Source organism: Aythya marila, assembly GCF_965140915.1.
Source record: "Aythya marila genome assembly, chromosome: 14".
NCBI lineage: Eukaryota > Metazoa > Chordata > Aves > Anseriformes > Anatidae > Aythya > Aythya marila.
The window spans coordinates 18,735,474-18,758,100 of NC_139055.1; the positions used below are offsets into that span (position 1 = coordinate 18,735,474).

The 22,627-nt window shown below is 62.9% G+C and overlaps 1 protein-coding gene across 4 annotated transcripts in view; it reads left to right on the forward strand.

The window, feature by feature from the left end:
- Nucleotides 1–359: 359 nt before the first annotated feature.
- The window catches only part of ARHGAP26 (Rho GTPase activating protein 26), a 119,772-nt gene continuing 97,504 nt past the window's right edge, over nucleotides 360–22,627 (forward strand). For 3 of the 4 annotated variants that reach the window (XM_082771543.1, XM_082771545.1, XM_082771546.1), the window contains exons 1-9: nucleotides 360–798; nucleotides 15,852–15,947; nucleotides 16,395–16,456; nucleotides 16,691–16,762; nucleotides 18,115–18,216; nucleotides 19,912–20,022; nucleotides 20,864–20,968; nucleotides 21,815–21,944; nucleotides 22,294–22,394. In XM_082771543.1, the coding sequence (XP_082627669.1) occupies nucleotides 645–798; nucleotides 15,852–15,947; nucleotides 16,395–16,456; nucleotides 16,691–16,762; nucleotides 18,115–18,216; nucleotides 19,912–20,022; nucleotides 20,864–20,968; nucleotides 21,815–21,944; nucleotides 22,294–22,394 (933 nt within the window). In that variant the 5' untranslated portion in view covers nucleotides 360–644. The remainder of the gene's footprint in view (nucleotides 799–15,851; nucleotides 15,948–16,394; nucleotides 16,457–16,690; nucleotides 16,763–18,114; nucleotides 18,217–19,911; nucleotides 20,023–20,863; nucleotides 20,969–21,814; nucleotides 21,945–22,293; nucleotides 22,395–22,627) is intronic. The other variant, XM_082771544.1, reaches the window with a different exon arrangement.

A 22,627-nucleotide genomic window follows, 5' to 3' on the forward strand; every position in this document is an offset into this window, starting at 1 on the left:
TGGGAGGGCGCTTGCAGAAGGAGCAGCCCAAGGCGTGTGCTGCTGGGGTCAGGGAGGGTGCTCCCAGGGCTCGCACCCCGCGCTTCCCCGGGGCTGCATTAGCTAATTACCGAGGCACAGCCCCCAGCTAATTACAATCCCCCCCCTCTAATTACCGCCCCGCCTCGCGCCCACCCTCGTGCTGGCGCGCCGGGGGGCGGAGCCCGCGCTCGGTGGGTGGAGCCTCGGCGCCCCGCCCCGCCCCTCATTGGCTCCGCGGGCGCAGGGGGCGTGGCCCCGCCGCGCGGCCGCCGATTGGCTCCGGGCGCGGCGCGGGGGGCGGGGCCGGGCGGGGGCGCGGCGCGGCGCGGGCCGGCGGCGGCGGCGGGGGGGAGGCGGCGCCGGGAGCCGCGAGCCCCGACCCTGCCCGGGCGGCGGCCACCGAGCGGCTCCGGGACCCCTCCGGGACCCCTCCGGCACCGCCACCGCCACCGCCACCCCCGGCCTCAGCCCGGCCCCGCCCGGCCCCGGAGGGAGCAGGCGTGCGGGGAAGCCCCGTTGCAGCCGCTGTTAGATTTGGGGGTAATTCGGGCGGTTTTGGTCATTATTATCGGTATTTTTTTTGTTGGAATCGGTCCATCCCCGCCGGCTCGCGCTGCGGCGCCATGGGGCTGCCGGCGCTGGAGTTCAGCGAGTGCTGCCTGGACAGCCCGCAGTTCCGGGAGCGGCTCCGCTCGCACGAGGCCGAGCTGGAGAAGACCAACAAGTTCATCAAGGAGCTCATCAAGGACGCCAAGTCGCTCGTCGCCGCCCTCAAGAGTGAGTGCGGGCCGGGGGCGGGCCCCCCAAACCCCCCCAAACCTCCCCAAACCCCCCCCAGACCCCCACACACCCCCCGGGGCTGGGAGCTCGGCGGGGAGGGCCCGGGGGATGCTCCCCGGGGGACCCCGCGCTGCGCCCCCGCCGCGTTTGGGGCGAGCTCGGGGTGTGCGGGGCTGGGGGCTGGGGCTGGCTGTGGGGTCTGCTCCGTTTTCCAAGGAGCATTGCAGAGCAGCACGCTGCCCGGCCCTTGTCCCGGGGGCTGCCGCCCTGCCCGGCCCTGCTGGGGGCTTGGTGGGGTCCCCCCAGGAGCTGCAGGTGCCCCCAGCGCTGCCGCCCCCGCTCCCGGTCCCCCCGCGCTCGCTGCCTGCAGCGGGGAGCGGGCGCCGTGCGGGGCCGTGCTGCAGCCCTGCGGGTGCGGTGCTGGGCTCTGTCGGTGATCTTCCAGCTATTTTCCAACCCGAGCGGTTCCGTGAACGCATCTCCGCCTTCAATCCGTCCTGGCGTTAAATGCCAGCCCCTGCGAGGGGCTGCCAGGCTGTCAAGGAGCCGGTGACGGCACCCGTGCTGCACGGCACGGCAGCATCAACCCCAAACCTGGCTCTGGTTTTGGAGCACCTCATCCAGCCGTGCTGCCACGGGCCGGCAGCGCTGCCCACGGCTTTGTGCTGGAGCCCTGGGCAGGCTCTTGCCCTGTGGGTTACCCGTGCGGCCACCAGCCACATGCTGCACCAGCCCCGGTCACCGCTTCCTCCCGCAGAGGCACGGAGGTGTGAAGCCGAGTGGGGCTGTGGGGCTGTCACTGCTGGGGGTGAGGGCTGGCGGCCCCCCCGGCTCAGCATCTCTCTCCCTGCAGGGCTCTCGTGGTGCTGCAGCTCGCCGGGAGCTCCAGCTGGTGCTGGTGGCAGATGGGTGCTGCTGCTCCCGAGCCCTCGGTTGGTGCCTCCAAGCAGCTCGTGCTCCTCAGCCTGGCTGTGGGCAGCGTGCTGGGCTCCTTCTGTGGGTGTCAGCACCGAGGGCGTGCAGGGCTCGGGGTCCCCAAAGCCCCGAAACCACCGTGCTCCCCTCCCGGGGTGAGGGGCTCGGCTGGTGGCTGGGCTCCCAGCACAGGGCGTCAGCCTGAAACCGAAACTTCTTGAGGTCTTGGCAGTGTCCTCTTGCATTTTCCTTCCTCTTGTGCTTTCGTGAGCGTTTCACATCCTCTTTGTCTCGAGACAGGCGCTGGGCGCGAGGGAAGCGTGACTGCGGCGGGGAGGGGCGGCGGGGCAGGGTCGGTGCCGTGGGTGCGTGGTGAGGAGGGGGCTCCATCCCCAGCACCCGGCACGGCCCCACCGGCACCGTGCTGCGTGTCGGGGGGTCCCCGCGTGGATTTTGTGGAGAGCTGCTGTGCAGTCACCCTGGTTCCGCCCGCCGTGGAGGTGCAGGACGGGGTGACACCGCCTCGTAGCGTCTCCGAACTTCATTTAAAAAAAGGGATCCGGGAGGTTGGGGACAAACCTCGTGTGGCGGTGGGCTGGTCCTGGTGAATATCCTGTGATGTCTGGGGCACCTCCGGAGCGTGAGCGGCTGTGGGGCTGTCGCGCTGCGTTCCCCAGCCAGCGGCTGTCCCCGTTCCCATTGTCTGCCTTTCCTGCTCGCTGGCAGCGACAGCGACCTGGTTTCCAGCGGAACGCGTCCCTCTTTCTCCCTGTATGCCACACATAAATTATTCACAAAGTTTCGCAAACGCAGAGACCTGAAGTGAGGCACAGATAACGGCCTGGCAGGCTGCAGGCCGGGGGACGTGGTCTCTGGCACAGGAGTTGTGGTGACCAACACTACCGGGGATGTTTTTCACCCCTTCGTGCCCCTACAGGTGTGCAGGGGCCGTGCCCATGGTGCCAGCTTCACCCCCTTGTCCCTTGGTGAGCTCGGCCCCACGCGGGTGCTGTTTGTGCCGAGGGGCTTGGGAAGGGGCTGGTGGCAGCCTGGGCCGTGGCCGGGGCCATCCCTGTGCCTGACCCTGGGTTTCTGGCCCTGTTGGGTGCATTTTGGGCTCCCTGCACGGCACCCAGGAGGCCCAGAGGTGCCATGGGCTCGTCCCCTCCTCGGGCACCGTGTGTGGGTTGGGGACGGGGCCGTGCCGGGGATGGCAGCCCCGTGCTGAGCCGCCTGGGTGCTGTGTGGCTGCTCTGCTCCATCCCGCCAGCACCCAAGCATGAATTTGGAGCCACCAAACTGGTCCCTGCCCGGCCTCGGGGCTTCCTCCTGGCAGCACGGAGCTGGGGCCTTGCCATCGCAGGGGGTACGGGTGCCTGTGTTCCTCCTCCTCCTCCTCCTCGGCACGCAGAGCTTTGGGCCGTGCGTGCCGGGGTCGGTGCCGTGCGGGTTTGGTGCCGTTTCTCAGCACCTCCTCCAAAATCCAGCCCTCCCCAGCTGTGTGCTCCTCGTGCTGCTCCTCCGCAGGGGGCTGCCGTGCGGGGACGGGAGCTGGTGCCCCAGGGTGAAGCTTGGCTGGAAGCAAAAGTGAAACTTTTTTTTCCATTGTTTAACCTGAGCGATTAATTCCCTTCTGGTATAAACAAGGCTCATTCTGGAAATAAGGAAATGCCTGGAAAGGCACCGAGCAGTGATTTCGGCAGGAGCTGCTGCTTCTACCCTGCCTGCTGACTGTCCTGCCCTGGTGCCCGAGCTCTGTCGGGCACTCGACTCCTGTTCCAGCTGAATTGCAGCAGGTGAGGGGATCTCGTGCTTCGAAGTCCGGCCGCTTCCCCTGCATCTCCCTGGGGTGCTGCTGCAGGTTCCTGCTCGCCGGGTTTCCAGCAGCGGGCGTCTCTGGTTCTGTGGTGATGTGCTACTCTTTGGGACACCTCCATGCTCCAGGAGCCCGGTGGCCGTCCCAGTTACCCCATCTGCAGAAGCTGGGAGGTGGACGTTACCCCCACCTCGCTGCGTCACAGCCCTGCCCCCGGCCAGCAGGGAACTGGGCACGGTTCAGGGCTTAAAACCTGGGTTTTCTGCTCTGCTGCCTCCTCTGCTTCCCCCACCGTGTCCCTGTCCCTGTGCAGCCTGTGGGAAGCAGCAGGCGTGGGGCACTGCGAGGCTTCCCCCCCCCAGCTCCCTGCCCTGCCCCTGCCAGCCCGGCACGGCACCGAGCCGAGCGGCAAAACGTGGCGCTTTGTTTTTTCTTCTGAGCTGAGTGGCTCTGATTTTTCTGCTTCATTTGTCCAGCCAAGGTGCAGTTTTGCAGCCAGCCCCAGCCTCGGGGCTCCGCCGTGTCAGGAGGGATTTTCCACCTGCCCGTCCTTCCTGCAGGCTGCGGGGAAGGTTTGGTGTGTGCAGGGGGAGCTGCCCTGCTGGCGGCACCGGGGCCGCAGCGCTCCTGCCTCCTTTGCATGACCTGCACGGCCTGTGGAGCCACGCGTTTAAGGGCCTGGCTGGGATTTTATTCAAATGAGGTGCAGCACAAACAATAATAACGCTCTGCTTGATTTCCAGCACAACCTAAAGGCCCCTCCTCTGCCTCCCCAGTGGAGGTGAGCAGCAGGAATGTGCTCCTGCTCTGGAGATGCTTCCACTCGCGGCAGGGTGCTGCGCATCGTCCAAGGCACATCGCTGCGCCGGGGGTGGCTGGATCCAGCCCCACATCCACGCCAGAGGAGGAAGCTGCAGAGCAGAAGGGCTTGGACAAGCAGGAGAGTTTGCATTTGTGACGATGCCTCTTAAATCCTGCAGGGAGGCAGCTCATTACCAGAGCTCTTGCTCATGTAGAGCTCTGACCCGAGGCGCGCATCCCGGCGCAGCGCTGCGGTGATGCTGTCGGGACAAGTGGCTGTCCCCACACGTGGCAGTGGCACGGCGAGGTGCCCTGCAAACAGGGGTTCAGCAGGAGAGGTTAAAACCAGCCCTTGGGTGGTGGCAGGGGTGGGTTGGGGAGTCACGAGCTGCTTTGAAACGATCTTGACTGCGCTGCCAGAGCCAGCATAGCAAGGAAGCTGGTGCTCTGAGGAGGAAAATCCAAAGCTGAAGGTGGGCGCAGAGGGGACCTCTCCTGGAGGGGCTCTGGGCGGGCTGCCTGGTGTTCCTGCAGCACCAGGCACCTGCTGGCTGTGCTCTCAGTGCACTTGGCTGCACGGCAGTTTCGGCAGGGCTGTGGCTGTGCCAGTGGGAGCAGCAGCCCCGCGGTGCCGAGCGGTGTGAGCACGGCGTTACCGGCACGCTGCGGGCAGCAGGAGGGGCGTTGTGGTTTGGGGGCATCAACTGATGATGGCACTGAAGACGTGCACAAGGAAATGCTGTTTCCTTGGCGGTGCTCGGGCAGCTCTGCGGGCTGTGCTTCCCCCTGCCCCAGCTGCTCTGGGCTGGGTGGGAGCTGCGGCTCCTCCCTGCAGTGCAGCGGCAGCGCCCCGGCACGAGCGAGATAAGGCTGGAGCACAGTGCCAGCACCTGCTGCTCGACTGGAGAAACCCCGCACCCCGTCGGGGCTCATCCCTCCGTCCAGGTGGATGGAGCAGTGGCAGCTGGGCACGCAGCGTGGGTCCCATCCGGGCTGGTGGAGGTCCCCTGGGGTTCCCCTGCGAGAGCAGAGAGGTGACCGCGTGCTCCTCGGCTCCTGCCTCGTGGGCTTCTCCCCACAATGAGAGGAGCGGTGCCTGACCCTTCCCCAGCCCCAGGTCTGGGCTCTGTGCTGCCCCCCTGCCAGCCCCAGCCTTTTTGGGTGCACGGGCTGCCCTGTCCGGGCTCACATCCCTCCACCAGCCCTGCTGTGCCCGAGCAGAGGAGGCAGCGAGGGGCTCCCGACGCAGCTGGCCTGCGCGAGGTGCGGCAAAGGTGATGCTACAGAGCCCGAGCTGGGGTTCTTCTGCTTCGGAGCGTTTTGGGCAGCCCTTCAGCTTCCTTTTGGCACCTTGCAGCAGCTCACCCAGCAGGAGGATGTTGCTGTGCCAGGTATTCATCGCCGCTTTCTTTCTTTTTTTTTCTTTCTGACGTGTCAATTTTAAGCACAGCCAAACGAGCCAGCTTCATACGCGGCGTGATAAATAGATTTAGCGTGACCCGGTGTGGGTGGGGAGTGGAGAGAAAGCGAGGGGGAGCTTGTACTCAGATCCGCACAGCTTGTTCGCTTCACTGCTGCTCCGCGTGAATCATCTCCCCTCTCCTCCGCGCGTGTGAGCGAGCTGTCACGGCGCGGCCGCTCCAGCAGAGCAGGGCTGTTTGTCTCCCTTCTCCTGGCACGCTCCCCCCGTGCCGGGAGCGCTCTCCCACCTCTTTGTCTTCATTGCTCCATCCTGACGGCCCCATGCCCGCTGTGGGCTGTGGGTGCGTGCACCTGGGGTGCTTCCCGGGCTCTTCGAAGCCTGGATGGCTTTGGGGTGTGTGGGGGAGCAGAGCTGCCGATCCCATCCCCATTTCCCCAAGGCGGTCACCGGGGCTGCGGGTGGCGGTGCTGGCCGGGCTGCGTGCCCGCTGGGACGCGCCGCGGGGCGCTGAGCGCGGTGCGGCGCGGGAAGGGGACATCTGTTAGTGCCAGGCTCGTCTCTGGCTGGGTTCACGCGCAGCACACGAGCCTCCGAGCCAGATGGTCCCTGCGTGCGAGGCTGCGCCGCACATGGGCCGGGGCCGGCGGCGCGGGAGCGCTGAGGAAGGGGCCGCAGATGTCGCTTCCTCCGCTTGGGCACGCGGCGCTCGGCGCGGGCTGGCGGTGGCTGGGGTTCAGCCAGCTCGTGCACCAGCTCCGTGGTGCGGTCGCTTTGCTTGTTTTTGGCTCCTGGTGCTGTTTTTTTTTTCCTTTTTGATTACCTTTGGTTAAGGCTGGAGAGGCCGTGCCGCGTGTCCCCGTGCCCCTTCCAGCCGGGGGCTCGGTGCGTGCTGCCCCGCGCCTCCCCCCCCGGCCCGGCTCCGCGCTTCTCCCAGAGACAAAAGCGCTGCCTTTGTTCCGGGCTGCAGTGCAGAAGAAGCTATTTTCAAAAGATACAGACTGTTTATCTACAGGCAGGCAATAAATAGCTCATAAAACTGTTGGAAAACACGAAGTTTTTTTTTTTTCCAGGGACGGGAGCTGCAGCCTCGCCTGCACGCGGTCGGTGCCGCAGCGGGAACCGCGGGGCCTCTCTGCCGGCCCCGGGGCTGGCACTTGGTGGCCCTGCGCTGTCCCCCAACACATCCACGTGCTGGGTGGTGGCCGTCTGGGCGCACACCCACGTGCTCGGATCTCTTTAGTGGCTCCTGACCCTGCTGCGGGACCTGGGGGAGGCAGAAGGGGGGCTCTGTGCCCGCGGGGTTACCTGTGAGCCAGCTGGGGCGAGCCTTTCCACCGGCACTCGAAATGACAGATTTCTGTTCACTGCTTTTTTGTAGCAGAACCGGTGTCTGGCCAGAAGGATGCCCTCGTCGGATGCTGGTTGCTTAGCAATGTTTTAGAAGAAATACCAGCACACAGCCGGCGCTGCGTGGCGTCGCCTGCGTTCCCCCTGCGGCCGGCACCGCTTCGCCCCGCGTGCGCTGAGGGGCGGGCGGAGTGCGGCTCTTCCTCTCCCAAAATCTGGGGGCAGAAGGGCCGCAGGTGCTGCTGTGCTGGGTCGCTGCTTCCTGACCCAGAGGCTCCGGGGTTTGTCCCTGAGCGATGGGGGCATCTCCCTGCAGTGTGTCATCTCCAGCCCTTTCCACCTGTGGCCCCGGTGCTTTGGGCACGGCGGTCACCCCGGCTCCCTCCTGCGCCGCTCCTTGTGCCCATGCCTCTGCTGGCACTTGGTTAATTTCTTACTTTTTTTTTTTTTTTTCCCTGTTGAATCAGGGAAAAATTGACTCACTCGCTGGTGACATTTCTGTGAGCACGGTGGGATTTTTTCCTGCTCTTTGGTGGAGGAGCAGCGGAGGCGAAAGGATTTCCGCAGGCTCCCGGGGAGGAAGGGGAAGCAGGCTGCTGCGAGGCTGCTGCCCGGGGGCGTGGGGCCGACCCTGCTCTGCTGGGACCCTGCCCCGGCCCTGGGCAGTGTGGGGGTCCCAGGACCAAAACTGGGCTGATGCCCTGTTCCTCAGGTCATCCTGCAGCCAGCAGAGCGCTTATCCTTTATCTGCTGTTTTTACTTTATTTTTCCCAAATGTGCCCCCGAGAGCTGCTTCCTTGGAGGTGAGATTTCCATCCATGTCACCTGCTGCTGTGGGGCTGTGCCACCGCAGGGGGTGACAGCTCCCGGGTGTCACCAGAAGGGCTCAGACCCCTTCCCCCCCCAGGCACCCCAATGTTTTGGCACCTGCCTGCTGAGAAACCAAGCAGGCTCCCTGCTGGGCTGGCTGTTAACTAATTAGGTTTAATAACCAACTAATCCAAATGCGTGGCTACTGCCTGGGGTAATCTGCTCGGTGGGGCTCACACATGGTGTCTGGCTGGGGGCTGGCGAGGGGCTGTCCCCCCACATGGGGACACGGCCGGCACGGTGCGCGGGCTGCCCCGCTCGGCCGTCTGCGCTGCTAATGGTTATTAACTTGGGCAGGAGCAAATTTCTTTTGGATTAGTGTCCTCTACATTGATTAACCGTCTCAGACGGAGCGTTTTATTCTAATGAAATGTGATTCCAGGCTCCAGCCAATGAATTATTGTGGCAATGAGGGCAGAGTAACCTGCGCTGTTCCTGTAGGTCATCCTTCCAGGTCTTAAGGAGAGGGGAGAAGCAGAAAGGGCTCAGGGGGGGAATTGTAATTACGGAGGAGCTCAGAGGCCCAAAGCAGGTGCTGCAGCGGCCGGGGATGTGCATGCTCTCCTCTGGCATTGGAAGGGATGGGGGAGAGGCTCAGTGTGGCTGCTGCCCACGCGCTGGGTGCTTTTTTGTGACCCATCCGACGGCGCTGTGCACAACACTGCTGGGTGCGTGCCCCCGAGGGTCAGTGCTTGTGCCCAGGGCAGTGGTGAAGCCTTTACGTGCTCACGGGGGACCGATGCTGTTGGCACTGCCAGCGGGCTGGGGCTGTGCGGGGCCCCTGCTGCACATCGGGGCACGGAGCCGCCCCGTTTGCCCGTGATGTACCTGAGGAAAGCTGGTGGAGAGGGCGCAGGGGTGGCTGTGGGGGCAGCAGGGCACGGGCGTCCCGCAGGCAGGGGGAGGCGCAGCCCTCGAACCCCCCGCTGCCGGCACGAGCTCGAAATGTCTTTCATAGTTTCGGGCTGACAGCCAGCCAGCAGGAATGACACGGTGGCCACTCTCTGTCCGTGTTGCTGTCCTCGCAGCAGCGCTGTTCCCAAATGCCTTTGCTGACCCTGCTGGTGCCGTTAGCCCCGTGCTGTTCCCCGTGGGGTCTGTCGGGCGGCTGCCTCGGGGCGTGCCACGGGGCGGTGGTTTTCCATTTCCCTGCCGCTCCCCCGAATTCTCCAGGCACTTGAGCTGTCACCCGCCTTTGCCGTTTTGGCGTATCCTCCCCTGTGCCGGGTGTGCTGGACGCTTGTGTTTGGTTTTCTTCCCAGCCCTCCTCTGCCCCCACCTGCGCGCCCTCCCCTCGGAGCCCAGCGCGCTCAGCCCCGCGCTCGCCTCGCTGCCAGCAGCCACTTACCGAGGGGATTATAGGTTAGGAGGGGCCTGGGGGGAGTTCTGCTATAAAACAACACCAGGATGTGAACGAAAATAAACACGGGGCAGAGTGCCAGCCCTGGTAGCTGGGTGGGGAGGCGCAGCGATGTGCTCTGCTCGGTCTCACTGCCGCGCACGCGAGCCGCACGGTGGCCGGGGTGGCCCCGCACCCTGCACGACCCCGGTGCTTTGTGGCCACCAGCCCCCGGGACAGTGCTGCTGGGGGGTCCCCATGCGGCCACCCCATCCTACACGCAGCGGGAGCAGCGGGCTGCTTTCCCAGAGCACTGCACCAGCGGGTGCGTGGGCTGCTGCTGCTGTGCCGTGGCTGCGCTCGTCCCCTCCTGGTGGAGACCCCGCGTCGTGGGGCCGCTCAGCCCGAGGATGGCGCAGTGCCGGACCCGGCTTCCAGCCCCTTCTCTTCCTGGGTGCCCACAGAGCCCTTTTGGGGCCGTTTGCATCGCTTCATCCTGGCTTTGCCTGCTGCTTCCCTGAGCTGACCGTCAGGAGGCGGCTGGCATTGCTCTGCCCTGCCTGGCAGCAGCGCGCAGCTCTCACAGCCTGCTCTGGCGTTGCTCAAGCTGTCTGGTTTTCTGCTGCTTTCCCTCGCCCCTGCCCTACTGCACCTCTGTCCTTTCTGCTCCCGGGCCTCTGAACCGGGTGTTTGTGGAGCCCATTAGGTGCCTCGGTTCCCCCCTAAATAACTTCCTTAACGCAGAGCCAGGGTAGGGCTGAGCTGTGCCCTGCGAGCGGTGTGTGCTCTGCGTGGTTTGCTTTGGAAAATCCCCTGCGGTTTGTGGAGCCTGTGACTGCTCAGCCCTGAAGCTCCCGGGCTGCACGGAGCTGTGCCTCCCTCCCCGGCCACCAGGCTTTGGCAGCTCCGTGGCGAGGATCATCTCGATAAGTGCAGTTTGCATCCCAGGAGTGACTTCCAAAGAGATCCCAGACGATGCAAAGTGTTAAAATGTATTTTCATGAAGGGATTATTGCAGATTTCTGAGAGGCAAATTTCCGCACGGATGGAAGCCTCGGAGCAGTGCCCCTTCATGCCAGGCCCCCAGGGACCAGCTCAGTGACCACCCTGGGTGTCCTGGTTTCCCTGTGTTTTTGTCCACCGAGGGACAAAATCTGTGTCAGCAGAGCTGCTGCAGTGATGTCGGTGTGATGGGAAGCGCACGGACAAGCGCTAAGAAAAGCTGCGCAGGAAGGGCGGAGAGCTGTGGTCAGATCCGTGCCCGGAGCGTGGCGAGCACAGGGGCTGGACCAGGCCAAAATGCCCCGAAACTGCAGAAGGTTCGGGCTGGTGGAGTTCAGAAAAGGCACAGGTACTTCGGGGCAAGGAAGAGGGCTCCGACTACCGATCAGTCTCCCCAAACCCAGCTTCCCCTTGCCTCAGCTTCCCGCGGGGTCCCCGTCCCACGGCAGCCCAGGACCTGCTGTCCCCGTGCTCCAAGGACACCTCCCTCACCTTCCCGGAGCTCCGGCAGCGTTGCCTGGAGCCCTGACGTCCTCCTGGCTTCGTCCCTCTTGGATCCTTGGTGCCGTTCATCGGGCGCCTCTTTGCCAAGCATCCCGGCCTGGCAGCGCTCCCGCAGCGTCAGGAATTTGGGGGTGGGCGCTGACGTGGCCGGGGTGCTGGCTCGGGGGGGGAGCGGGGAGTAATTTTAGCTGTGCAACCAGGCGGGCCTGCCAAAGGCTGACTTTGTTTTTCACGAAGCGCAGAACTTTTATCTCTTAAAATACCATGAAAATAATTCATGTCTTCAGCGTGTTACTCAAATCTGATCTGCTGTTTGAGCCCGGTCAATAGTCCCATTCATCCCACAATGGGTGCTCTGTCCTTCTGGCAAACATTTTGCCGTACGAATCCACTCTGAGTGTGTGAAGCGAGGCATATGATGATGCATGGGCTGGAGAGCAGCGCGGCGTGCTCGGCCGCCCAGGGCTCCTCGCTCTGAAACCTCCCTGCTGCCGGGGACAGGGCGCTGGGTTTTTTGGGGCTTGGCACGTCCAAACTTCCCACGTCTCTGCTCTTGGCACCGAGGGGCTGTGGCCCACGGGGACACCGCTGGGCTCTGCTGATCCGCTGCGTTGTGGACAGGTCGTGGGTGCCTTTGGGTGCCTTCCCCTCAGGCTGGTTGCAGGGGGTGTGAATAAAGCCCGGGCTCGGTGCCTGGCCTCTGCCTCCTGGTTCCCAGTTAGTGCGGGGTCAATTCCTGGCGATGCCTTCAGCCTCCTTGCCAAGGGAACTGCTCTCGAGATGTCCCAAGAAGCCTGACACGGGCTCCCCCGTTACGTGTCCCAGCTGCTCTGAGAGCTGCAGCGGGGCCTCCACGCAGCTTAAACAGCTCAGCCAGAGCCGGTGGCTGCAGCAGGGGGCTGTTGGTGGGGTCAGCCTGCCTTTACTGCAAGCCACACGCCTCCCCTCAGCCCTCTCCTCCCCCTGTAGGGCCGTGAGGGGCAGCCCCAAAGCGCCCAGACCCCCGGCGTTCACAGGGGTGCCCGCGTGGGGCTTGTGCCCAGGCAGTTTTTAAAACCAGAAGGTGGACTGAGTGTAAATGCAATTTATTAAAGATGCAATTTATTATTTATTAAAGATGCAATTTATTAAAGATGCAATTCCCTTTTATTTCTGAGAAGCTGTAAGGGACGTGTCGGGGGGGAGCCTTTGGGGCTGTCAGAAGCGAGCGCTGCGATGCCAGCGAGCGGGCTGGGTGCGGGCACTGGCACGGGGAGCAGGCACACGGTGCCCCTGTGCCGTGGGGTGAGGGGTGTGCGTGGCAGGGCGAGGGATGCTCCTCGTGGCAGTGACAGCAGGGCAGGGGGCAGGGGGCTGGAAGCAGCTCCCGTGCTGCCAGGGACCCCCCGGTCCCTGCTGCGGGCCTGGCCCAGCCGGACGAGCCCGCTGCTCCCTGCGGCGGGGGAAGGAAGGGGCAGGCGACGCGGTTCCTGTTGTCCAATTCAGCTTTAAATATAGATTATTAAGCAAGTTTCTTCACAGGAAGTGTAGAAACCCCGCTCTGGGTGAGAACAGAGTGTTTCAGGGGACGGGCGCTGAACCTGCGGCGCAGCGAGCGGCCGGCCTCCCGCGTCCCCGTGCCCTGCCGGATCTGCCCCGTAATCCCCAATTTCCCTCGTCACCTTTGGTCCCTTCACCTGCCTGTGGTGCCCCTTTGGGACGCCCCGCTGCCCCGAGGGCGATGTGCCAGGGGGTGCCAGCTCTGCAGGGCACGGAGCAGCGGGGCCGTGCCCGGGACGGGGCTTTCCTCGCGCCGGGAGGGTGCGCACGGCCGGGGTTACGCAACCAGAGCGCCTTGGTTGTGGGGCCGGCCTTCTGCAGCGCTTCCAAATGCCTTTGGGAAGGGCTTCAAAACCAAACACTTCAGTCCCCTTGCGGTTACAGAAGCTGCTTCCCAGAAGGATGATGCAGCTGAGTGCTCGGGGCCAGGAGGTGACCCCGGGGAGGGCTGAAGGGGGGAGTGGGCGTGAGGGGCACGGGGACGCCAGGCAGGAGAGGGGCTGCGGGCTGCTGTCCTCCCGGTCCCCGTGCATTTTGGAAGGAGCCTGGATTCTGGAGCCATGAGGCCGTGCAGACGGGTGCAAGCTCTGCTGCTGTTACCTGACCGGAGCAGGTTTGCCTCGAAGGACACCGGCGGCCTTGCTGCTGCGACCCGGGCGCGAAGGCAGCGCAGGGGAGCTCACCCCATGGGTGAACGCCGCCGGGAGCTGGCTGTGGTTCAGCTCGGGGTTACGCAAGGGACTCGGAGCAGCATGTGAGCCGTGCGTGGGGCTGTGGCTGTGGTTCAGCCTCCCCGATCAGTGTCCCACCGGGGGCCCCACGCGTAGCTCCTGGTACCCGCGGGCTCTCGCCCCAGCGCTGCAGCTCGGCGCTGCTCTCACGCCCTGCCTGGGCAGCGGGGTGTGTGGTGGTGTCACCGCCCGCTCCTTCCCCGTCCCTCGTCCCCAGCTGCCTGCAGCTTTCTCCCTTTTGGCACCCTGTCCGAGTCGTAACCCTCCTCCAGGAAGGGCAGAGTTCTCAGGACGGGGAGCGCTACTGTAGCTGTTCCCGTAACCGTTTGAGCTGGTAACCCTATATTGCAGTAACGAGCCCATACATCACTTTTAAAAGGGCATTTTATTTAGATTGCTCGTTGCCGTGGTTACGCAGCTGGACCTCTGGCATGCCGTGCTCATGCTCGTGCCTGCTTTCTGTCAGATTGACTTTCCGAAAGGGATCCTCCTCCTGAAACGGGTGCGGGGAGCGGGGCGCCTCGGGGCATGGCACAGCACGGCACTGCCTGCAGCACCGGGTGGGGATGGAGAGGGGGAACGCAGCAGGTGAGGGAGAGCGTGGGGCACCAGAGCAGAGGGGAGGACAGGCAGGAACAGCACGGAAACCCGGTGACTGCAGAGTTGGCCATTGTTTTAGCACTCTGAGGGTGAGCGCGCTGACCCGCATTGGCACGCGGGCGCCTTCCCTGCCTGGCGCGGGAGGGGAGGGCAGGCGAGCCCCGGCTGCACCCGTTACCTGCAGGTGAGAGGGATTTGGGGTCGGTGCTGCTCAGCCCGTGGGTGTTTCCCCCTCCCCAGACACAGGTAGTGTTGGGGCATGGAGGCAGGGCTGGCTCCCGTGGCCATGGGCACCGTGGGGGCTCTGCAGGGTGCACAGCTCCTGGCCCCGCGGGCACTCGGCCACCACGCGGCTTCCAGAGCTGGTGGGGAGCAGCCTCGGCCGTGCCGGGACCACCATCTGGTGGTGCTCAGGCCCCAGGCCAGCCGTGCTGCTCAGGCAGCAGGATTTTTCTGGCTTCGTGGTGTTTTTGCGTGATTTTGTGGCCGGGTGGTGCAGCCAGCCAGGAGCTGGAAGCAGAACTGGCGCAGCGCGGCTTTGACTCACGCGCGTGGGGAGCTGCGTGGTGGCTCACGAGGGAAAGCAGAAGTTCCTCCTGAGCCTTTGCAGGATTTTGTTTGCTCACCCACAGCCCGGGGGGAGGCGAGTGTCTGTCAGTGAGCTCTGTGCAGGGGCGAGCACCCTGCCCTGCCCTGCCCTTCCCCACACGCCATCCCTCGCGGTGCACTTAGGGCTTGTCCTGCTGCCGAGGGGGTTCCCTAAAACACTGACGGGCAGTGGGATGCGAGGATGTGATGGGCTAACCCATCCCGTGCAGCCCATCTGCTTTCCTGGCCCAGCCTGCCGCTAATTTTAGCTGCTGCAGCACCCTGTGAATTGGTGGTGTCACTCAGCGAGTAGCTGGGAGCGATTTCCCTTTATCACCACCACGCTGGGAGTTATCTCCTTCCCCGTCAGCCTCCCCTCCCTCTATGTATACGTGCTGGGGGCCATCGCTCTGAAAATCTTCCAGGCTTGGGGTGCCCCTGCCCAGGCAGCTGCTGGGGCTGGGTGTCCGTGAGCCTGGCCGGGTGGCCCGGGGTCAGCGCGGAGCTGGCGGGGAGGAAGTGGCTCCTTGAGTCATTAACGTCATCTCATTAATGACTGCTCTGTTGCCATTCCACAGGAGGCTGCGGGGCTCCTGGGGACCGGGGTGAAGCCCCCGAGCTGCCGAGGGGAGGTTTGGGGGGGCCGTGCCGCTGCTGCCCTCAGTAACTCCTGGGGGTCCCCGAGCAGCCGAGCCCCTGCTGCTGCCCGGCCCTGTCCCTGCTGGCATTTCGGTTTTGCTGCTGCCTCAGGAGCTGTGTGAGGGCAGCTGGGCAAAGCTTTGCTCGTGGACTGCACCAGGAAAGCAGCTTTAATGCTCGGAGAAAGCTTTAAGGTCCCTTATCCCCCAGGGAAAGCAAAGTGCTCCAGTTCTGCCTCGGTTCTCTTCTGGCAGCGGCTGCCTGAGGGGGACGTGGTCCTTACGTGCACGCACGTTCTCCATCGGTGTTTGGAAAGGGAAAAGCTGGCTGGATTTTGGGGATGCTGAGCGCAGAAATGCCCAGGGGATTTAGCAGGCCAGCATCCTAATGCTGTCGGCGTGCCCGGAGGCCCTGCCCTGCTGCACTGCGAGCTCCCCGCAGAGCTGGCAGCCCCGCGGTGCCCGGGGCCGCGTGCGTGCGCAGGGCTATGGGGCTGCTCCGGAAAGCCAGGCCTGGATCCGCTCAGGTCACTGAAGTAATAACTTAATAGGATTCAGCTCTCGGAGAGGCTGTGACTCGTAAAGCAATCAACCTCTGCTGGAACACCCACAGACAGGGCCTGGGGGCAGCGGTGCCACCACCCGGCCCTGCCATGGGATTGTCACCCGCTGTGTTCACCCCGGGGCGCTGGGCTCGGGGTCCCCTGAAGCTGTCACGATGAGAAGCTGGGGCTGCCTCTCCCGTGGCGTGTTTGGGGGGTGCTGGCCGGGACCCCCAGAGCCCATCCCGGGGGTGTGCGGGGCAGGAAGGGACCCCCACGAGTGGGTCCCCCCGGGGGTTGCTGGCTGGGACCCTGTGCCCACCTGGGCCATGCGGTCGGTGGGCTTGTTCCTGGGCTGACACCCCCATTTCCCCTCTCCCTTTGTCTCCCGGCAGATCTCTCCTCAGCCAAGCGCAAGTTCGCCGACTCCCTCAATGAGTTCAAGTTCAACTGCATCGGTGACGCGGAGACGGACGACGAGATCTGCATAGGTGAGGGCGGGCACCGCTGCGTGGGGAGCCTCGGTCTGCTGCAAACCCCCCGGGCTGGGCAGTGCAGGGGGTGGGAACACAGCGGGACACACGGGGAGCCGGGATTGCTTTAGGGCTTTAGGCTGAGTTGTGCCCGGTCTCAGCACAAGCAGCTTTCCCATCCGAGCGGGGCTGGGAGTCAAGTGAACTCACTGGGAAGGCACCCCCATGCTGAGCAGCTGCTTTGGGCGTTATTTCCCCCGAGGTTTGAGGGCAACCCCCTTGCTCCCAGGTCCCACAGCAGCCAGCATGGCAGGGTTCGTGCTGCCACGGAGCTGGTGGGCAGCCAGAGCCAGCCTGGGAGGCGGCGAGCGCTGGAGATGTGTTGCTATAGCTACTGGGATGCTCAGAATTAAAAAAAAAAGAAAGCGCTGCTACGTGCTGAACCTCTCGGTGTGTCCCTTGCAGCCAAGTCCCTGCAGGAGTTTGCCACGGTGCTGCGGAACCTGGAGGACGAGCGGATGCGCATGGTACGGCCCCGAGAGCTTTTTCAGCTTTTGGAAACATCGCAGGGTGCGCTGGGGTGAAGAGCAGGGTTGGGGCACGCCGCGCAGCGTCCCTGCCGGAGCCCAGTCGGGTGTGAGGGAGGAGGACGAGGCACGGGGGGCTGTGGGGGGGGGGTCCTTGGGGGCGTTGGGCACGGGGCTGAGCGCGCGGTGTGCCCGGGGAGCTGCGGGTGACTCTTCCCCGTGTGTGCCCGGCAGATCGAGAACGCCAGCGAGGTGCTGATCACGCCGCTGGAGAAGTTCCGCAAGGAGCAGATCGGCGCCGCTAAGGTGGGTGGCTCCTGCATCGAGTCACGGCCTCGGCCGTGAGCCTCTGCCGGGGCTCAGAGGCACGGCTCGGGGTGCTCAGGGACAGCCCAGCCCCTGTGAAGCTGCCTCGGTGCTTCCCAATCCACCTGCAGCCAAGTCATGCACCGACGTGAGCCGTAGGCCAAAAATCACGTGCCAGTTTCAGCGATTTTTTTTCTTCCTCCGCACCAGAATTTGCCTTCTGTGAGACGAGCTCGCAGGTCCCTGAACCCTTCAGCTCCGTGCTCCCTCCTTCCCGGCACGCTGCAGCTCTGGGTGGCTTCTGGCAGCCCCGGGTGAACCCGGGAACACACCCGTGTGTCTGAGGCTGCTGTGGGACAGGCTGTCCCTGCCGGCCTTTCTTTCCTGCCTTTGTTCTGGAATTACAGACGCTGCCTGTGGCTCTGCTGTTGTTATAACAACCTGCTGCTGCCCGCCAGAAGCACGTGCCAGCGGGCTGGGGCAGCGTTCGCATGGCAGCAGAGTGCCCTGTCCCGGGGCCGATCCGACTTGGTTTATGCAGCTGGAAAAAAAAAAAAAAAAAAAAGGAAAAAAAGGCACAAAAAGGGATCCTGCAGAAGATCCACATCTGGAGGCAGCGAGACGGGGCTGGAGGTGTCGGGGAGGGAGCCCAGGGGCGCCTCTGCTGCCTGGCTGTGGGCAGGGGCTCGGTGCGAGCCGCCCTGGGGGCACCGGTTGAATGTCCCGTGGCTGGGTGGCCTCGCACAGCACCCTTTTTTTGGCCTGACCCTCAGCCTCGTCTCCTGGTGCCGATCGGGGTCAGAGTTTGCCGGAGCAGGCGCAGGGCTGAGCCCAGCCTGGTGGGAAGCGAGGAGCAGGCGCAGGGCGAGGGAGCTGCTCTGCGGGAGCTGCTGCGCGGCCGCTGCCTCCGTTTGCCGTCCAATTTGGGCTCTTCAAAGCCTGTCTGCCCTGGGTGTGGCCGCAGGGCTGCTATCACTTTTTATAACAAACTTAAAATAAACCCAGCTGCCTTGCCTCGCACGGGCTTTTCCCAGTGACAGGGCTGGGCCGACATCTGCCTCCCACAACCATCCGAGTCTCGGTGTCCTGCTGATGGCACCCGGCGTGAGCCGCTGCCCGGGGATGGGAAGCGAGCAGGGTGCTGGCACTGGGGTCGCCTCCCTGGCTGCCCTGCTGGCCATCAGGGCCTCGCCTGGCCCCAAATCCCTGGGGCTGCTCCTGTGCTGGATGGGCTGAGCGGAGGGCGGGCAGCTCCCAGCCAGGGGTCCCGTGTGGAAGGGGTCCCACGGAGCCTCCTCCCGCTGGCACGGTGCCGTGGGGCGCAGCATCGCGCCGTTTGCTCTGTTTTGTAGGACGCCAAAAAGAAATACGACAAGGAGACCGAGAAGTACTGCGGTGTCCTAGAAAAGCACTTGAACTTGTCTTCCAAGAAGAAGGAATCCCAGCTCCAGGAGGTGAGTGCAGCCTCTGGTTTTCCATGTCTGCCAGTAGCTGTTGAGCTTTCTGAATGCTTTAAGCAGCGTACAGCAGTGGTTTTCTTGGCTGTAAACTATTTTTTTTTTCCTCACGTTGGCTGCAAGTGGCAGGTTTTCCCCTTAATCAAAGGGGACAGAGCTGTTTTGGTGACTAAGTCAGAGAGATCCCAAAATGGATAGCAATCAAAAAGGACAGTTTGTAATTAAAGAGCGCAGCAGAAGGGAGCTGGTTCTGCTGCAGGCTCCCTGTGTGCCCCGGCAAATCACGGGCGTCTTCGTTTCCCTTCTCTGGAAGTGGCTGCGCTGGCTTTGAGCTTCGTGAGAAGGGCGACCAGGCTTAGTGCTTCCGAACTGCTTTGTGGGGCTGTTGCTTACTTGGTAAATGCTGAGTTTTTGGTCATTTCTTGTGCGCCTGGCATTCCGTGAGCTGCCAGGGCTGGCCGGTCCCTGCAGGGTTTGATTTTGGGCAGGGTGCTGGCGTGTCCCCAGCTGCCCTTGGAGGAGGTGGTGGGGTGCCATGCCGTGCTGTGCCATGCCGTGCTGTGCCATGCCATACCGTGCCGTGCCGTGCTGTGCAGGATGCTGCTGCTGGTGCGTGCTCAGCAGTGCTGGCTGCTGGTGCCATCTGCTGGTATTTTCCACCCCAAACTTTATCTCAGGCTTTTTCTGCAAAGGCTGGGGCCAGCTGCTGCCTGCCAGGAGCTGGGGTCGTTTCCCCTGCAGATGTGCACGGAGCAGTCGCTGGTGGGATGGAAACGTTTCAGGAAAGCCAACCCCGGCCGTTTATTAGCAGCCTGAAGCCTCATTAGATACCCTGACGGCTGAGAGATGAGGGTTTGTGTCCGGGTGATTGGGTGTTTTATATTTCCTAATCTCTTCCTGCTGTCCACATCTGGAGGGTGATAGTGGCCACATGTGCAACTGCTGTAGGAACGCCAGGAGAGGAGGAAACCATGGGAATTCTCTGCTGCTTTGGCTGCTGACCAGCTAAATAACACGCTGAGGCGAACATGCCATTTAACTCCTGGCAGAGTTACTTCATTGCATCACATTTTCTGCTTTTCAGAGCTCGATTTGTTAAATGTCTCAGCCCCTGCACCGCAGACACCCAGCACAAGTGGCAGGTCACGGGGAAAATGTTGCATTTCACAGCGGTGTCCCAGGGAAAATCAGGAGCAAGGCGCTGTGAACGTGCAGGCGGGCGTTTATCGGGCAGGGCTCCGGGTGTGCAGCCCCGAGGGGTCCCTGGGGCAGCGTGCCCCGGGCTGGGTTGCGTTGTTTGGGGTGGCTCTGAGCAGTGACCCCGTCGTGGTGTGTGCTGGAGGCCCCGGCAGCCTCCTGCCCTGCCCTGTGTGTGGTTTTCCAGGCAGCAGAGAGCCTCCTCTCGCAGTCGGGTGCGCGGCGGCTGCTCCTTTTTCTCACTTCTCACCCGTGCTTTCCTACCCAGCTGTCGGGGAGGTGAGAACGTGAGTCATCAACCCCCTTTTTTTCAGCTGAAGAAGGAGCCTGCTCGTGGGCCTCAGGTTTATATTTAATCTCTGTGCCATCTGTCCAGCCCCGTGGTGGCTCTGCGTTCGGCACGGCCCCGTCCCCGTTAGGCCCAGGTGCCCTCTGGCCGTGCCCCCAGCCAGCGCTGACTTTGTTTTTCCTCTTTCACCCCCCTGGTGCTCGCAGGCAGACAGCCAGGTGGACCTGGTGCGGCAGCACTTCTACGAAGTCTCCCTGGAGTACGTCTTCAAGGTGCAGGAGGTCCAGGAGAGGAAGATGTTCGAGTTCGTGGAACCTGTAAGTGAGCGCTCAGCCCTCCCCGTCCCACACAGAGGGGTCCTGGGGGACGTGGTACCACGGAGCCAGGGCTCTGCAGCCCCCCGTGGGGTCTGGGGGAGGCAGCAGGAGATGTGCTTTGGGCGAGCCCCTCGGTGCTGGGCACAGGGCTGTGAGCTTGGCCCCATGCACACCCAGAGCGTTTGGTTCTGCAGACACCTCTGCTGTAATGGACCAGACCACGGGGTCTGCTGGCAACTAAAAGGAGAAGAGGCTTGACTGAGGGCAAAAAAATAAAGTCTGGAGAGAACTGTAATGCTCACAAGGGAAAAAGTGCTCAGGAGTGACAGAGATTAAAAATGGGCTTTCTGGGATCTGCCTTTGCTCAGTTCTAGGCCGTTTAGAGCTTCTCTAGGAAATGCAAAACCTCCCCTGCTGCTTGCAAGGAGTAATTCCCTCCTGGTGGAGAGTAACTCAGCCAGGGGAGTGTGGCCGTGGCTGTGGCTGCCTGCTCTGCTGACACCTCCTGGCTTCCAGCAGAGTGAGAGTGTGAATGGGAGCGGGGTCCTGGGCAGGGGGGTTTGCTCGTCTGTGTTTGGGAGCAGAAGTTCAAGGGTTTGGCTGCCCAAGAGCTCGGTTTGTGGTTGTGCAGGGGCTGTTAGGGCAGAGCCAGCTCTGTTGGGAGCGGAGGGGCATGGCGGGGAGAGGAGGAGGATTTGGGTATCTTGGGGTCAGTGGGACTGACTGCAGCAGGGGCTTGGTGGGGCTGCTGGGTGGCTGTCACTGGCCAAGGGCCAGCGATGCTTGCCCCGGCAGTCCCCGAGGAAGACTGATGGTCTCGATTCGTTTTACCCCAATGCAGCTGCTGGCCTTCCTGCAGGGGCTTTTTACCTTCTACCACCATGGCTACGAGCTTGCGAAGGATTTCAGCGACTTCAAGACGGAGCTGACCATCAGCATCCAGAACGTAAGTGCCCCTGCTGCTGTGCCCGCCTGGCCTGCAAGAAACCTCGCACGTCTCGCTGATCTTACTGAAGGCCTTCTCCTTTTTTTGTGCGTGCCATGAAGCCAAGTGTTCCACCACATTACTGAAAGGAAGTTCCTTTTGGTAAATAGTGCTATGCCACAGGCACAGCCCGAGGGGCAGCTCCTTCCCTCTGGTGCTCCAGGTGACCCCTGGAGCTGGCTGGCGGGCAGGCACCGCTCCATGACCGCTCTGTGAGTGTGTCACAGCACAGCCTCTCATGGGAAGTGCCCTGCTTTTTGCTGGCATGGTTGGTGGGGCTCTGCGAGGTGGTGTTTCTCCCTGTATGGCCCTGGCCACGCGTGCCCGTGGTGCCTGTGAGCCTGACATGGGCTGGGTGCAGGGCTCTGCGTTTGGCGAGCTGCGCTTCCCTCTTGTGTTAGAGAAATCCTCTTTTTTGACAAAGGACTCAGAGTGGTTTCATTATTTTGGAGCATCTTTTTCAGAAAACTTACAATGCAAGTGACTTGCCAATTGCTGTAATATTTTTCTTTTAGATTAAATCCAGGCCCAGGGAAAAAAAATCTGTTCATGGGCTCTGCTGGTCCCACTTGCTGCGAGGGCTGTGCTGACCCAGTGCCGGGGTCCTGCTGCCAGCAGTCCCGGCAGAAAAATGCAGTCGTGTAACTTTCTGCATAAGGGGTATAGGCACCTGAGGCCTGGATTTGTGCCACTCTGTTTATTTATTTTCACAAAAAAGTTAAGAATTTATTGAAGTTGAATGGAAGAAGGGACGGGAAGGTGGCTCCCCAGCTAGCTCTGCTCCTGCATTTCTGTTTTGATTTGCAGACAAGAAACCGTTTTGAAGGAACAAGGTCAGAGGTTGAATCGCTGATGAAGAAGATGAAGGAGAACCCTCACGAGCACAAAAACCTCAGCCCTAACACGATGGAGGGTTATCTCTACGTCCAGGAGAAACGTAGGCGACCAGGGCGATGCGGCGAAGGGGCGTGGGGAGAAGTGGTTTGTTGGAGTGGGGGACATGGAAGTTAGCTCAGCAGACCCCAAAATCTGGGAGGGGAGGACTGGCCCAGTGGCTGGGGTATTGCGGTGTGAGTATGGGAGCATCCCTGCCCAGTGCCTGCCAGGTCTGCTTTCTCTTCCCTGAACAAAAAGGGGTGGCAGTGCTTATTCCGCTGGTGAAGTACAGCGAGAAGCACAGGTACAGAACCCCGCTGTGCTTAATGATCATTAAACCTGCAGGTTATTAGTGGCAGAGCAGTCAAACCCTCCTAGTTCTGGGAATAAAAACCGCGTTTGCTTTGCAGGTCACTTCAGTACGGCCTGGGTGAAGCATTACTGCACATACGAGCGGGAATCCAAGCGGATAACGATGGTGCCGTTCGACCAGAAATCTGGAGGAAAAGCGGTGAGTGTCGGCACACAGCTGGATGTGTCCTGGGGACACGTGGGGTCTCTGGTGTGGCCGTGCCCCCTGGCCGTGCCGTGATGCTGCTGGCAGAGGCGGTGGTGGCAGTGCTGGGAGCGCAGTGGCCGTGCTACACACACCCTCATGACCACCCGGTTCCTGGTCCCTGATCCCTGCTGCAGGAGCAGGGAAGGCAGGCTGTCGGTTGTTTTGCTCCTTCCCCACTGCCTGTG